The sequence below is a fragment of the Sorex fumeus genome, unplaced genomic scaffold (genome assembly GCF_029834395.1).
Source record: "Sorex fumeus unplaced genomic scaffold, SorFum_2.1 ptg000047l, whole genome shotgun sequence".
Lineage (NCBI taxonomy): Eukaryota > Metazoa > Chordata > Mammalia > Eulipotyphla > Soricidae > Sorex > Sorex fumeus.
The window spans coordinates 431886-446962 of NW_026606104.1; the positions used below are offsets into that span (position 1 = coordinate 431886).

The 15077-nt window shown below is 45.0% G+C and overlaps 1 protein-coding gene across 4 annotated transcripts; it reads left to right on the forward strand.

Annotated features, from left to right (window-relative positions):
* The first annotated feature begins 3781 nt into the window (after positions 1–3781).
* On the forward strand, positions 3782–10987 carry RBM15 (RNA binding motif protein 15). Of its 4 annotated transcripts, XM_056122831.1 has the most exons (4): positions 3782–6688; positions 6972–7079; positions 7934–7993; positions 10613–10987. In XM_056122831.1, the coding sequence occupies exons 1-3, from the start codon at positions 3844–3846 to the stop codon at positions 7963–7965; spliced, it is 2985 nt and encodes a 994-aa protein (XP_055978806.1). In that variant the 5' UTR covers positions 3782–3843; the 3' UTR covers positions 7966–7993; positions 10613–10987. The 4 variants fall into 4 exon arrangements, with proteins under 4 accessions (XP_055978806.1, XP_055978807.1, XP_055978808.1 ...); XM_056122832.1 differs by lacking the exon at positions 6972–7079; XM_056122833.1 differs by lacking the exons at positions 6972–7079; positions 7934–7993.
* The last annotated feature ends 4090 nt before the right edge of the window (positions 10988–15077 follow it).

Below are 15077 nucleotides of genomic sequence, written 5' to 3' on the forward strand. Positions count from 1 at the left end.
TTGAGAAGATGGGTGGCCGCTTTCCTGCTGGGCTGTATGTTGTTTAGCTAGAAGGGACCTGTATTGATACCCAGGAATGGGTTATGGCAGCTGTAACACAACAGGTTATGTTTGACAGGCCACTCAGATCCAGGTGCTATGATGCTCAGGGAATCTATTTTAGGGAATCTATTTGGCACTTAAATCTATTCTCATGAGCACAAAACAACCTTTCTCCTCACAAATCTGGACTCAGATCACAAGAGAATCAGGGGAAAGTTTGGACTATATCTCATCACCAACACTGGAAAGAGGGTTGTCTTTTTATTTTGGGGAGTAGGGATGCACAAACTACTCCTGACCCTGTACCCGCTCTGTAATGCTGGGGACTGAAGGCAGACCTCCAGCATGCAGTGCACATGTTCAACCCTCTGAGCACCATCTCCCCTCCTAATCTTGAGCATCTGAAAACTATCCTTTTATCCTTTCAGGCCTCTGTAAAGTCCACATATTAAAAAAAAAAGGCAAAAAAACCAACCCAAAACCCCACACTGATACTACCTGAGCAGCTTCATAAAGAAAAGACAATAAAATAAAAAGCACTTAACCAGTCTGCCACAATCTATTATATCATTATTCAATTGTTTTGAACACACACTCCCCTCCCTATTGGCTATTATACACACACATGCACACACACACAAAATGTCTATCACCCTCCCCCGCTTTACTGGCTATTACACACACACCCCCTCTATGTTGGCTATTACACAAACACACACACACACACCCTCTGTGTTGGCTACTAAACATACACACAAATACAGTCTCTCTATGGTGGCTCTTATACACACACACACACACATGCATCCTCTGTGTTGGCTATTACACACATACATACACACTCTATCTTTCTATGCTGGCTCTCACACATCATCTATGTTGGCTACTACACAAACACATATACCCCCTCTGTGTTGGCTATTACACATACACACACACACACACACACACACACACACCCTTTGTTGGCTATTCTAGACACACACCACACACACACACACACACACACACACACACACCTTAGTTGGCTAGTCCAGATAATGGTTTCCAGACCTTTTCTACTATTAGATTTACCTTCCTTTATGGTTTGCTGGTCAGTCTCTTTAGGCAAGTAGCCATGCTGCAGCCAGCCATGGGCAGTCACTTCTGTCATGCTTCCTGGTATTTCAAATGATAAGCTACTAAGTCCAGCAATGCCTCAGGCACTGTCACATATACCAGCTCCCTGAATTCTCTCCCTTGACTCTGCTTCTTCAATGTCTATCATAAGGCTGGGCAAACTATCCTGACTTTTATAAAAACAAACAAAATTTTCTCCTTTTATCTGAGTCATCTACTAAGTCAATTTAGACCAAAATAGTTACTGGAGTATGATTTATTTGGATTTTCTATTACATTGAATAAACAGGTATTTATTGACTTAAATTCAATCTTATATTATATTAACATAACCTTCAAACATTAAAAGCATCAAAGGTCTTCCCGGGCTTTTGTGCTTTTACAAATAATATGCAGTTCCCCTAGCCTCCCCCCCAGTCCCCTAGCAACCAGATCTTTATCTTTAAACATCATTCCCCACTAAAAGGAGTCAGAACTCCTTGGAGACAGAGTTGACTCCATGATTGGGGCAAGGACATGTTCCAGAGAGGTCTGGAACAAAATAATAGCACTAAGAAAAGACAGTATAGGTGAAATGACATTGACAAGGTGAAATTCATGGTTTGAGAATTGTTGCAATTGGGTGTGCATGAAGTTCTGTCTTATTTTTCAGTTAGGCAGTGTGATCTGCTACGGTATTATCAGTGTTTCCGGAAGGCTGTCCCTATACTATAACCCAGGACAGGAATGTGTTTCATTTATTTATTTATTTGCTTTTTTGAGTCCCAACGGGCCTTTTGGGGGGGGGCGGCGGGGGGAAGGGAAGGAACCATATGGAATGCTGGGGATCGAACCCAGGTATGCCTGCAATGTGCAAGGCAATCGCCCTACCCTCTGTACTAAGGCTCCCACCTCGGGGACATGCTTTTTTGAAAAAAGTTTTTTTATTGTGGTGACCAGGCTTACAGCAGTTGGAAGTTCTTGAGCATATTCTCATCTATTTTAAAAAAATATTCTCATCTATTTTAAAAAAATATATTTAAAAAAAATATTCTCATCTATTTTAAAAAAATGTTCCATAAAACTACGGTAAAGTTCAAAGGACTTGGGATTTTACTTTAAAAAAAACTAGAGGGTAATGCGATAGTACAGAGGATATAGGGTACTTGCACGTGGCTGACAGGGGATTCAATCTCTGGTGCCCCACCTACGGTCCCCCGAGGGCACCAGGTGAGATCCCCGCGCTCAGAGCCAGGAGTAAGCCCGGTGATGTTCCAGGTATGGCCCTCCCCGAACCAAAACAAATCAAAGTTCGGAGCGCTATAGGGCGAAACGGTTCGAATAAAGCACCGGATAATCCAAAAAGCCCTTAAAAGTCGAGTCTCTTCTGCCCAACGGAAGCCCCGCCGCCGTGTGATCGATCACAGGAATCACCTGCGCCCCCGCAGACTCCGCGAAGTGGCTGAACAAACGGCCAGGAGCTAAGGCGGGGCTCCCGGGTGCCAGTCCCGGGGTCACTGAGTCACGGAACAGAAAGCGGAGTTGGGCCGCCGTGCGCGCGGGGAGCCGCTCAAGAAGAGCCATTCCGCGGGGAAGGCGGCAGAAGACGCGGGACGCCGCCCGCGATCGCGCCCGCCCCGAGGCGCCCCGGACGCGCGACCACGCGCAGAGCGGCCCGGAGCTGGAGCTGGGGGCCCCTCCCCGGGCGCCCGCCCCCGGGAGCCCGTGTGACCCGCAGCCCCGTGAACTGTGACCCGCTCCCGCCCCGCGGCACCCGGCTCGGCGGGCGGCGCTTCCTCGCGCGCGGGGTGGGGCGGCCGCAGGCGATCCGGGCCGCGGCCGGAGCGAGGAAGACGGGGTCCTGCTAGGCGCCCCGGGGCGGCTTCCTGAGGCGCTCGTGGGCCCCCGCCGCCGGACGGCCGGCCCCGCCCTCGCCCTGCACAGGTAGGAAGAAGCCGGGAGCCCCGAGTGTCCAGCCCCGACGACCGACCGAAGCCTGGCTCAGCCGGCTACGGAACTTTAACTGATGTTCAAGGGGAGAACGCCGGAAGCGCGGGCCTGACTCTCCGTCTGCCCCTCGCGGCGACGGAGCGAGGTCGCACGGCCGGCGCGTGTCCCGCTCTTTCACCTTCACCCAGCCTCCATCGTATCCGGGCCTGCACCTTTAAGAGCGTGACGGACAATCGCTTCAGCCTATCGACTTCCTTGTTAGCGTCCAATCAGATTTGAACTTCTTCCAGCGGCCCGAGGTGTTCGGAGGAGGAGGTCGCCAGAGCTGTGCTTCTCGTCTCGCGAGATCGCCGAGAGCCGGCCTCTCGGGGAAAAAAAAAAAACACGCCTGAGCAGATGGTCCGACTTCCCAAGTAGGATGCAAAAGGACAGAGGCACGAGCCAATGAGAGGCCCGAGGAGGCGGGCCCACGGGTTTCAGCGCGCAAGAAGTACCGTTACAGGGCAGACTTTACGTCCAATCAACGCCGGCCGACTCTGGGTCAGATGACCTCAGAGTGCGAGGGGTGGAGCTACGGCCTGGCGCGAGGAACCGTTAAGATGGACAACAGGTGCGACCAATGAGGTGCTCCGACTCGGCGTTTGGCGCCCAATAGCGGTGGCCGGGCGGGCGCCTTCCCGGAGCGCGGGGCGATGTGAAGACGGACAAATCGTCTTCCCAATGAGCCTGTAGACGAGCGGAGCCGACAGACCAATGAGGAGTGCGGGGCGGGACCCTTTGCCGCGGCGGAGTCCAAAATGGCGGCGTGCGGTTCCGCTGTGTGAAGCGAGCGCGGGGCGGCGGGTTACTCGGCTCCGCGGGGACGACCTCCGGCGACCCACGACAATGAAGGGGAAAGAGCGCTCGCCGGTGAAGCCCAAGCGCTCCCGTGGTGGTGAGGAATCGACCTCGCGTGGGGAGCGGAGCAAGAAGTTGGGGGGCTCTGGCGGCAGCAACGGGAGCAGCAGCGGGAAGACCGACAGCGGCGGCGGGTCGCGGCGCAGCCTCCACCTGGACAAGTCCAGCAGCCGAGGCGGCAGCCGCGAATATGACGCCGGCGGGGGCGGCTCCAGCAGCCGCTTGCACAGCTACAGCTCCCCGAGCGCCAAAAATTCCTCGGGCGGGGGCGAGTCGCGCAGCAGCTCCCGGGGTGGAGGCGGGGAGTCGCGCTCCTCCGGGGCCGCCGCCTCCGCGCCCGACGGCGGGGAGTACAAGACCCTCAAGATCAGCGAGCTGGGGTCCCAGCTGAGCGACGAGGCGGTGGAGGACGGGCTCTTCCACGAGTTCAAGCGCTTCGGCGACGTCAGCGTCAAGATCAGCCACCTCTCGGGCTCGGGCGGCGACGAGCGCGTCGCCTTCGTGAACTTCCGGCGGGCCGAGGACGCGCGGGCGGCCAAGCACGCCAGAGGCCGCCTGGTGCTCTACGACCGGCCGCTGAAGATCGAGGCGGTGTACGTGAGCCGGCGCCGCAGCCGCTCGCCGCTGGACAAGGACGCCTACGGGCTGTCGTCCGGCCTGGCGGGCATGGCGGTGGGCGGCCACCGGCACGCCCCGGGCGGCGGCGGCCAGCGGTCCCTGTCCCCGGGGGGCGCGGCCCTGGGCTACCGCGACTACCGGCTGCAGCAGCTGGCGCTCGGCCGCCTGCCCCCGCCCCCGCCGCCCCCGCTGCCCCGCGAGCTGGAGCGGGAGCGCGACTACCAGTTCTACGACCGGGTGCGCCCCGCCTACAGCCTGGAGCCCCGGGTGGGCGGCGCCGGCGGCGCGGCCCCTTTCCGCGAGGTGGACGAGATCTCGCCCGAAGATGACCAGCGCGCCAACCGGACGCTTTTCCTGGGAAACCTCGACATCACTGTGACCGAGAGCGACTTGCGACGCGCTTTCGACCGCTTTGGCGTCATCACGGAGGTGGACATCAAGCGACCTTCCCGGGGCCAGACGAGCACCTATGGCTTCCTCAAATTTGAGAACCTAGACATGTCCCACCGGGCCAAGTTGGCCATGTCGGGCAAGATCATCATTCGCAATCCTATCAAGATCGGTTACGGCAAAGCGACGCCCACCACCCGCCTTTGGGTGGGGGGCCTGGGACCTTGGGTGCCCCTGGCGGCTCTGGCTCGTGAGTTTGACCGCTTCGGCACCATCCGCACCATCGACTACCGCAAAGGTGATAGTTGGGCGTATATCCAGTACGAGAGCCTGGACGCAGCTCATGCTGCCTGGACCCATATGCGGGGCTTCCCCCTGGGGGGCCCCGATCGTCGCCTTAGAGTTGACTTTGCTGACACAGAACATCGTTACCAGCAGCAGTATCTGCAGCCTTTGCCCTTAACGCATTATGACTTGGTGACAGATGCTTTTGGACATCGGGCACCCGACCCTTTGAGGGGTGCGCGAGATCGAACACCGCCCTTACTGTACAGAGATCGTGATAGGGACCTTTATCCTGACTCTGATTGGGCCCCGCCTCCACCCCCAGTCCGCGAACGCAGCACGCGGACTACAGCTGCTGCTGTGCCTGCATATGAGCCTCTGGATAGCCTGGATCGCAGGCGGGATGGCTGGTCCTTGGACCGGGACCGAGGTGACCGGGATTTGCCCAGCAGCAGAGACCAGCCCAGGAAGAGGAGGCTGGCGGAGGAGAGTGGGGGAAGGCATCTGGATCGGTCCCCTGAGAGTGACCGGCCCCGGAAACGCCACTGTGCACCTTCACCTGACCGCAGTCCAGAACTCAGCAGCAGCCGGGACCGCTACAACAGTGACAACGATCGCTCTTCCCGCCTCCTCTTGGAAAGGCCCTCTCCTATCAGAGACAGAAGGGGTAGTTTGGAGAAGAGCCAGGGTGACAAGAGGGACCGTAAAAACTCTGCGTCGGCCGAACGAGATAGGAAGCACCGGACAGCTGCTCCCACTGAGGGGAAAAGCCCACTGAAAAAGGAAGACCGGTCCGATGGGAGCGCACCCAGCACCAGCACAGCTTCATCGAAGCTCAAGTCTCCTGCCCAGAAACAGGACAGCGGGTCAGCCTCCACCGCTTCCACCTCGCCAAAACTCTGTTTGGCCTGGCAAGGTATGCTTCTGTTGAAGAACAGCAACTTCCCGTCCAATATGCATCTCTTGCAGGGTGATCTCCAAGTGGCTAGTAGTCTTCTTGTGGAGGGCACAACTGGAGGCAAAGTGGCCCAGCTCAAGATCACTCAGCGGCTTCGTTTGGACCAGCCCAAGTTGGATGAAGTAACGCGTCGTATCAAAGTGGCAGGGCCCAATGGTTATGCCATTCTTCTTGCTGTGCCTGGAAGTTCTGACAGCCGATCCTCTTCATCAGCCACATCAGACACTGCCACCTCTACTCAGAGGCCACTTAGGAACCTTGTGTCCTATTTAAAGCAAAAGCAGGCAGCTGGGGTGATCAGCCTTCCTGTGGGGGGCAACAAAGACAAAGAAAACACCGGGGTTCTTCATGCCTTCCCACCCTGTGAGTTCTCCCAGCAGTTCCTGGATTCCCCTGCCAAGGCACTGGCCAAATCTGAAGAAGATTACCTGGTCATGATCATTGTCCGTGGTGCGTCCTAAAGTCCATGTGTAACTTGTATTTACTATTTGACATGGTTCCTGTTTTGTGATGTGTAATGGGATACAGCATCAGATAACAATTTTTGTTTAATTAGTTGTTTAGTTGTAGCTTTTTTTTTTGATTTTTATATATATATTTTTATAAACCTCTTTGAAATAGAAGTCAGGACAGTACCTCTTAAGTGAAAGGGATGCCCTGAGGGTAGCAGGTAAATGGATTTGCTTTAATTAGGAGTTCCCATTCTTATGAGTAATATTTTCCTGCATTTCAGGTTTTTCTTTTTTAACCTTGAGCTTTAACAAAAATTCCTCAAAGTTACAAAGTCAAATTTTGGAAAAGTCAGAATTTGGAGGAAAAAGCCCACTGACTAGAAAAAATGGTAATGTACACCTAAAATGGCTTGACTGGTATATGGTAAATTCTGTACCAGAAATGTTATTGGCGTGGCAGAAATTTGATCAGAATCTCAAAAGTATAAGCTGGTAAATGGTATAGCGATGCATTTTAATCAGGTATTTGAATGTTTCTCTTAAAATACATGATTTGTTCCCAGAGAGTTTGCTTTAACATAATACATTTTTATCATTAGTTCTGAGTTCTGTATCCCGTATTTGCACTTTTGGTTTGTAGCTGTAACTTCAGTAAAAATTGAAGAGTGTTACAAACCATATGTCTTAAGCTTACACTAGTATGCAAGAAGTGAGTAGGTGCTTTTAACATCAGATAATTTTGGATCAGTTACCAGTGTGGTGGGTTTTTTTTTTTTGTGGTTTATTTTTGGGGTTTTTGTTTTTTGTTTTTATTTTTTAACTTTTTCAGAGAAGTGTAGCAGGTACAATTGTAGTTTTGCATTTTTGTATCCATTTAAATTTCTGACTTCAATAATAGAAAGAAGAGTTGTCTGCGGGCTTGTAAGTCACGGTTTTTATTTATTTTTTTTTATTTCAGCTGGCATTAATGATCCCTTTTTGGGTTGCAGGATTTTCTAGTTTTTGTGAAATGCCTTTGACATACTCCTTTTAAATTTTGCTTGTATTTTCATATTTAAACAGTAGTGAAAAATTAAATTGTTGGAAAATATTTTGAATATCTTTGAAATTTTAGTTTAGTATTTCTAGCCATGGAGAAGTAAAATGTCAGAGTAGGGAAGCCCTTTTTAAAACTTGTTTTATTTTCCCAGACACATGGAATTTAATTTTTAAAAAATTAACCTACTCAGAGTTTTTTTTTCAGAGCTGAAGATGATACAGATGTCTGGCTCTTAACAAGGACTTTTGCTGCTTAATACTAATGGTTGGTTTTTTTTTTTTTGTGGTCCTTTTATTTAAAAAAAAATCTTGTGTTATGCCTTGCTTCCACCCCTAGTTTCTCAGGTATGTTTCCCCTGCCTTGATTTAAATGCTGAGGACGTAAGCTAAGGTTTTTAATGATAAATTATGATTAGAAACTTTAGAATATGTCATTATGATTAGAAACTTTAGGACCTTTTGGATCATGGTCATGTTTCTATTCTGTGAAAGTGACTTATTGAATGCCTGGCAGAACTTAACTGTTTTCTTTCTATTATCAAAACTGTTAGTTTTGAAATAGCACCAATAATAACCCAGGGAAATGTCATGTAATTTATTATTTTCCGTTATGACAGGTGTCTAAATGCATGTCAGCATGAAAACCTCATCAGTGCTGTGTCATCCTTTTTGGGTTTCACTATTCATTGATACTTTTTTTTTTAATGTTTGGAGGTTATTGTGGGGATGTTTTTTGTTTTTGTTGTTAAACTGGAAAAATTAGCCATTTTGAGAGCAAGGGGCTGTGATCATAGAGGTTTCTTGGTGTGCCTATATGGAAATAACTACAATCAGTTATTTTACAATTAATGCTTTATAAAAAGCTGTCGTTGACATGCTAATATACAGACACCTGTTCAGAAACTAATGGAACTTTGCAGTGTGTGTCTACTGGGGTCAAAGTACAATTTATGGCTAAATGCATTTTTCCAGTTTAAATAATCACTAAACATTAACTTACGAATATCATTTGATAAGATGGCTTGGACAAATGATTTTGCTCTATTAGAGAATGAGCACCTAATTTTGCTATAATACAAAATGTGGGGGGGGTTCCCTTTGTTTTCAATTCTGCCTTTTTGAAAGTTGATTGACAGCTGTCAAAGAGTATAGTGGTTTTTGCTCCATGTTTAAGGCTATCCAGCGTTGCAACTTTTTTTAGGTCTTGGCAGTATTGTGCGTCTGTTTTAGGAAAAGTGGTTTGGTACCATTTCTAAATGTATATGTTATAAAAGCAAATTATGTTTAGTTTGATGCTTACCTGTAGAGTGCCATCATTTCAGATGATTCTCTTATTTGTGTTGCCCATTCTGTTGTGCAGATTCTTAGTATTTGTAAACTGCTTAAAAGTAGAATGAAAACAAATTTGAAAACTATCTGGTTTTAATTCTCATTAGCCAGAGTTTCATAATCTCAACATTGGATGTTCTTTGCAACAACCAATTCAATTCATTTTCTTTTACTTTTAAAAAATTGCTACTTTGATTTTTTTTTGAACTCGAATGGAAAGAAAATCTTTAATGTAGGATTTAATGACTAAATTAGTATTATTGGTGGAAAACATTAAGATTTAGATCACAACTTTGTTTTGTGGAAAATTAAGCAATTATTCAGGTCCTGGCTTAATTTTTTAAAGTTCTTGTTTATAATTGGTATAACTGGGATACCTTTAAGGATTACGTCTTTAAATGTCCATCCTCTGGCTGGTGTTAAAAGTTTTTGTCATGTCTTGACTATATTCTTGACTTGATTAAGGTCACATTAGTCTAGTAGTAAAAAAATAAGGTGTATGTTTTTATTGCTTTCAGAGTCAAACACTGTTTAATTTAAAAACATTTATGAGCAGGTTTTCACTGGCAATGGTTTTTTTTTTTTAATTCATTCATTTTTTTTTCCTTTTGTTTTTTTTCTTTAATACTTTAAAATTGCTCTTGCAGGTACAATTTAAACTGTAGTTGTGTCCATATAGGAACCATTCACCAAAAACTCTGGTAACAGAATTGGGAAATCCTCTTGAAAAGAGGGCCTTAATAATGACCTTGTGTGTGAGGGACTGGAAAAGGAATAGAATTTTTTTTTCTTTTGGTCTCTGCCACAGTGTTTGGCTTTGAGAAAGGAGAAAGAAATGAGAACAAGAAAAGAAATAGAATTGACCATGTTACATTCTGGTTATAGTGATGCCCTTAAAGGGATAAAAATGACTAGGTAACCACAGTGAACTGTTAAACTTAATGGGGACATACTTATGATTTAAACAGTTAAAAAAGGAGAAGCCCTAAAGTGTTCTTTTATTGCTTAATAGTTTGAATGTTTTCTTAAAATGGCAACTGCTGTCTTTGGTAACTCACATGAGGTGGGATTTGAACGGCATTGTATTTTGACCCTTTTCTACAGTTACAAGTAATTCTCTGTTGCTCCATAAAAATTATATAATGAAAGTAGACGGGGTAAAACTAACAAAACTCCACCCTTTTATTCTGTTCATTTTTTTCAAGTTATATCCAGATATTGATTATAAACGTTCTTTTTCTTAAATTCTTGACTGTTTTACTCAGTTACATGAGTACAAAGGGTACATTGAGATCTGTAGTCCTCACTTAATTGCAGTCTTTAAAAAAAAAACCCACCCTATTCCACTTGTTTTTTGTCTATTCACACAGTAAATTCATTTCAAGGTTTGTGCCAGTGGATATTATTGGTGCTTTTTGAAGTCAAGGTGGACTATCCAGGAAGGTCTTGTTAATGTTATGTTCATCTATAATGGCATAGGGGAAATATAAATATATATATATTTTTAATATTGTAAACATTTGTACTGAATAACCTTTTTTTCCCCCCCTGCAAGCAAAACTGGTGAACAGCAGATGAAGACATGGAATTCAAAGATCTAATGGACCTTTTTGAAGACAAGTTATGGCTCATGTGGAGTTTACATGGGCCTCTTGATGGAAGAAAGCTAATCTGTTTAGTATTTGTGCATTTTACTAAAATGGCAGCTTAAAGTTGTGTATCTGCTATTGTGATGCCAATGCCGGTGTTTTAAGTGGAAAAAAAATGACCTCTTTGCTTTTGTGCTGTGTACACAAGATTTCTGGAAAAGTAAAGAAAAACCCTTTTTATGGCTCACACAGCTTAAAAGTAGCTGTCACTCAAACATGCGCTCACAGTTGAGCTGCTTTTGTTTTATTCTAAATAAATTGTTTCTTTTGAGGAAAATGTTTTTCTGCCTGGAAGTGAATTGACGGCAAACCTTTGACCCCTTTGTTTGCAGCTGAGGGGGTACTTGCTGCTGCTCAGACAGATCCTGTAAGTCTTGAGCAAGAAGCAGGGAGACCATCATTCTGACTATCGCGGTGTGTCAATTCTGAAGGATCACTAGCGTTACTGTGACCCCCCTTTGTTTGCAGTGAAGGGGATCGTTTGCTTCTGAGTCCTCAACTTGATGAGGAAATGGTGCTGTTGGCTGGCGCACAAGAAGCCGGGGCAAGCACCGTAAGCCTCACCACAATGCACGAGTCTGGGGCTTTGCTGGTTTGAAGAGCCGGAGTTGCTGAAATTTAAGTTTTGATTTATTTTGTTCACCCATCACGTTTGGCCTTAGTTTCATTTTTAATTTGAAGAGAAGTTTGAAATTGCTTTATCTTGCACTTAACATTTGCACCAAATTGCCAAAAGAAGGAGAAATGCTCCGTTTGCTTTTAGAATGTTAATGGTGATGTTAATAAAGCCTTTCCTGACACATTTGAGGAGCTCCTCCGTCTCCAGGGGCTTCTTGCCAGAGTTATGCAGTGATGGGTTTAGTTCTGAATGGATGAAGAGCTCCTGAGAGCTAGCGTTTGTAATTAGAACCGTTACATGGTTTCTGTGCCTTATTTCACCTGTGGTTCCACATGCCTTGGATGCGCATGCACCGTGACGGTTTCGTAGGTACGAACGCACACTCAGGCCCAGTCACTTCGGTTGGTAGTACAGATTGTGAGGAAAAAAATGGAGGCGTCCTTAAGGAGGAAAAGGTGTTTGCCTTTAGTTCCAGCATTATCCTGTACAGGGGCTCCTGAGCTTTGGAAGCTGTTCCCAGTACAGGAGAACAACTCTCCCTGTTGGCAGCAGGAAACTTCGGTGCACAGTGACAACGCTGGAGTTCAAGAGGAAGCCAGCAATGCTGCACCATTTGGCTTCAGACACCATTGTTGTTTGCCAGTTTTAAACTTAACTAGTTGCAGACGAAGACCACCTTGAAATGCAGGCTTGTTGGGCTTGTTTTGAATTTTAACCTCGGATGGAAGAGCCCTAGTGCTGTCTGTCTCCATGCGGGATGATGATTACTTAGGCAACAGGTGATTATCAACAAAGGATGCCATGGTTATACGCTGCAAGGTGGTGTTCCAGTGGCAAACATCTGTATAAACTCTTGTAACCAGGTAAGAGGGTTTTTAGAAGTAAAAAATGCGTTGTGCTTAATAGAGGGCTTTTAATGTTTGGGGCATGTTTTTCTCAATGAAAACGTTTTTGAGCGTTCTGCTATTAGTGGCTTTCTGCTCTCACCAAAGTGTGTTTGCGAAGTTCCAGACCAGTATTTTTAATTATACGTGAAGTTCTTTTTTAGAAAATTTATTTTAACATTGGTAGAGTTCTTTAATTATGGGGAACAAAGTATTAAAATTTTGTTTAAGGAATTGGGTCCTACTGCCTTGAAGCCCTTTAAAATTTTGACGTCCATAAAGGGTGACCTTCAATCTTCGTTGTGATTTAATAAGCCAGAACTGTCTGCTATGTTCTTTATGAGCACTAATTACTTGGGGATGGCTTAGGTATGCCGAATTTGGTCCATGACATCACACATCCTCAGAAACACACTTGGGTGTGACCCTACAGGCCCCAGCACCACCAGTTATGGCCCCACCCCCCACAACAGAAAAAATAAAACTGATTTCTAAACCTCTAAGTTAAAAATACTTTTAATTCATAGCAAAAATTTTAAAGTTGCTATAAGATAGTTATGATAAGTTAGCCAAATTGATTAATTTTTCTACTCTTTCAGAGATTAACTAAGAGAAAAGGTTTGAGGGAAGAGAGTGGAAAATGTTGAGCAAAGTCTGACTTTCATCTCCCATTTCCATTTAGTTCTCTTTAGTTCTACCTCTAGAACCCGTCCAGTAGTTCATTAATCAGATGTGAAGCATTGGTATCTTTTAGACACTTTTTAAATGTATGATACAGTTTGGGGTACCTTTAAGCACATGGGATAAAAAAATTTTTAGTACGATTTTTCTTCTATACATTTTTGTTTCTTTTTGAGTCACACCTGGCAATGCACAGGGGTTACTCCTGGCTCTGCACTCAGGAATTACTCTTGGCAGTGCTCAGGGGACCATATGGGATGCTGGGACTCGAACCCATGTTGGTCACTTGCAGGGCAGAGCCCTACCCGCTGTGCTATCACTCCAGCCCCTCTTCGATACATTTTCATTCCAGAAGAACTGTGTAACTAGGTAGCAAATTTCGTACTATCTACTTTTTCATTTTTTCATATTTTTTCTTTTGAAACCACACGTGGCAGTGCTCAGGTGACAGTATGGAATGAGGGGGATCGAGTCAGGGTCAGCTGCATCCAGATTAAGCACCTTACACCCTTTACTATATCTCCAACCCAATCTATTTTTTGTATAAGTTGATTGAAGTCCTTGGATTGTTTAGCTTGACAACTTATTACCTATACTTTATTACAGTAAAAGTGGAAAAGTGAAATTCAGTGTGTTTTCTTAGGTTCTTAGATGTCATTTTTAAACATCAGCTTTTTCTTTATGTCATCTAATGTGTTGCTAGACTAATTTCTCTGTTGTTAGACTATTCTCTCACGTCTTTAAACCTTTAATACTTGTTGGGAATGAAGTTTCCACTATTTTTTATCTCTGGCTAGTTCACACTAAAAACACATAAGTATTTGTAAGCAGATGTTTTTAAAACATTTTGAGGAAGAATATATTTCTTTTTTATTATCTTTCTAAGAACTCAGACCTTAAGAATAAGAAAAAATGTTGCAAACATTTAGTTTTTATGTGTATGTTAAACTATTCAGAAATGAAAAGATGACAATTTTATCACGGGAATTTAATGAATAATAAAACTCATTTAAACTTGGATAAGATTCTTAGTCAAAAATTTTGACTGAGGTAAAATTAATATGACTGTAATAGTAATCTCTACAGGTAACATTTCTTTATAATCATTTGAATACCATCTGCATATTGTGAATTAAGATACTGAACATGCAGAGTAAATTGTCAGTTTGGGTTTTTCCCTGTCAGCAACTTAAAACTAAATCAGAAAGTAGAGAGAAACAGTTAAGATAGTACTAGTTTTAGGACAACTATCATAGAGTTGTTACGAGTCAATATTTGAATAATTGCCATTGAATTTTTTACAGGGTATATGGGTTTGTAAATGTTTATATAAATGAATCCCTTTAAATTGAAATGGTAAACAGATGCTCTAAAAGAATTTGATGGAGAAGAACTTGAGTGCTGGAAGGTTTGACATGGCATACAAATATGCACAAATTGAAATGCAGAATATTGTTGATAAGTGGAAAAGATGAAGTTTGGGAAACTACTAAGATGGTTGGATCAAAAGAAAGGGAATCCTGGGGCTGGAGCAATAGCACAGCGGGCAGGGCGTTTGCCTTGCACGTGGAGGACCCAGGTTCGATTCCCAGCATCCTATATGAACCCCTGAGCATTGCTAGGTGTGACCCAAAAAGCAAAAAAAAAAAAAAAATAGGGAATCTTAACAAGATGTTTGAGAAGAGTAAGACTAGAGTGTGAGGAAGAATAATCACTCGAAGCATAATATAATGCTACAATAATTAGAGTTATAGAATAATGATTTATTGAATACCCACTTACAGTCAAGATTTCTGTCAAATCCTGCACACATACTGTAGACCATCATCTTAACTAGTGATAAATCCAGGGTTCTAATCAAGAGTTTATGTTGTCTTCTGGTCACTGTACTGTCATATATCACCATTTTCTAGAAGTGGACGGGGTTAAAGCTGCAGTTTTGAGAAAAAAATGTCAGGATAGAGGATTTCAAACTCTAGTGTATTAAAGTTTATGGGGTTTTGTGGGTGATATTTTTAGGGGGGGTGGATGAGGGGTCCATACCCGGCAGTGCTCAGGGCTTACTCCTGATTCTGCACTGCACTCAGGGATCACTCCTGGAGGGCCTGGGACCATATGGGATGCTAGGGTTTGAACCCAGGTTGCCCATATGCAAGTCAAGTACTTTTTCCTGTACCTTCACTACTT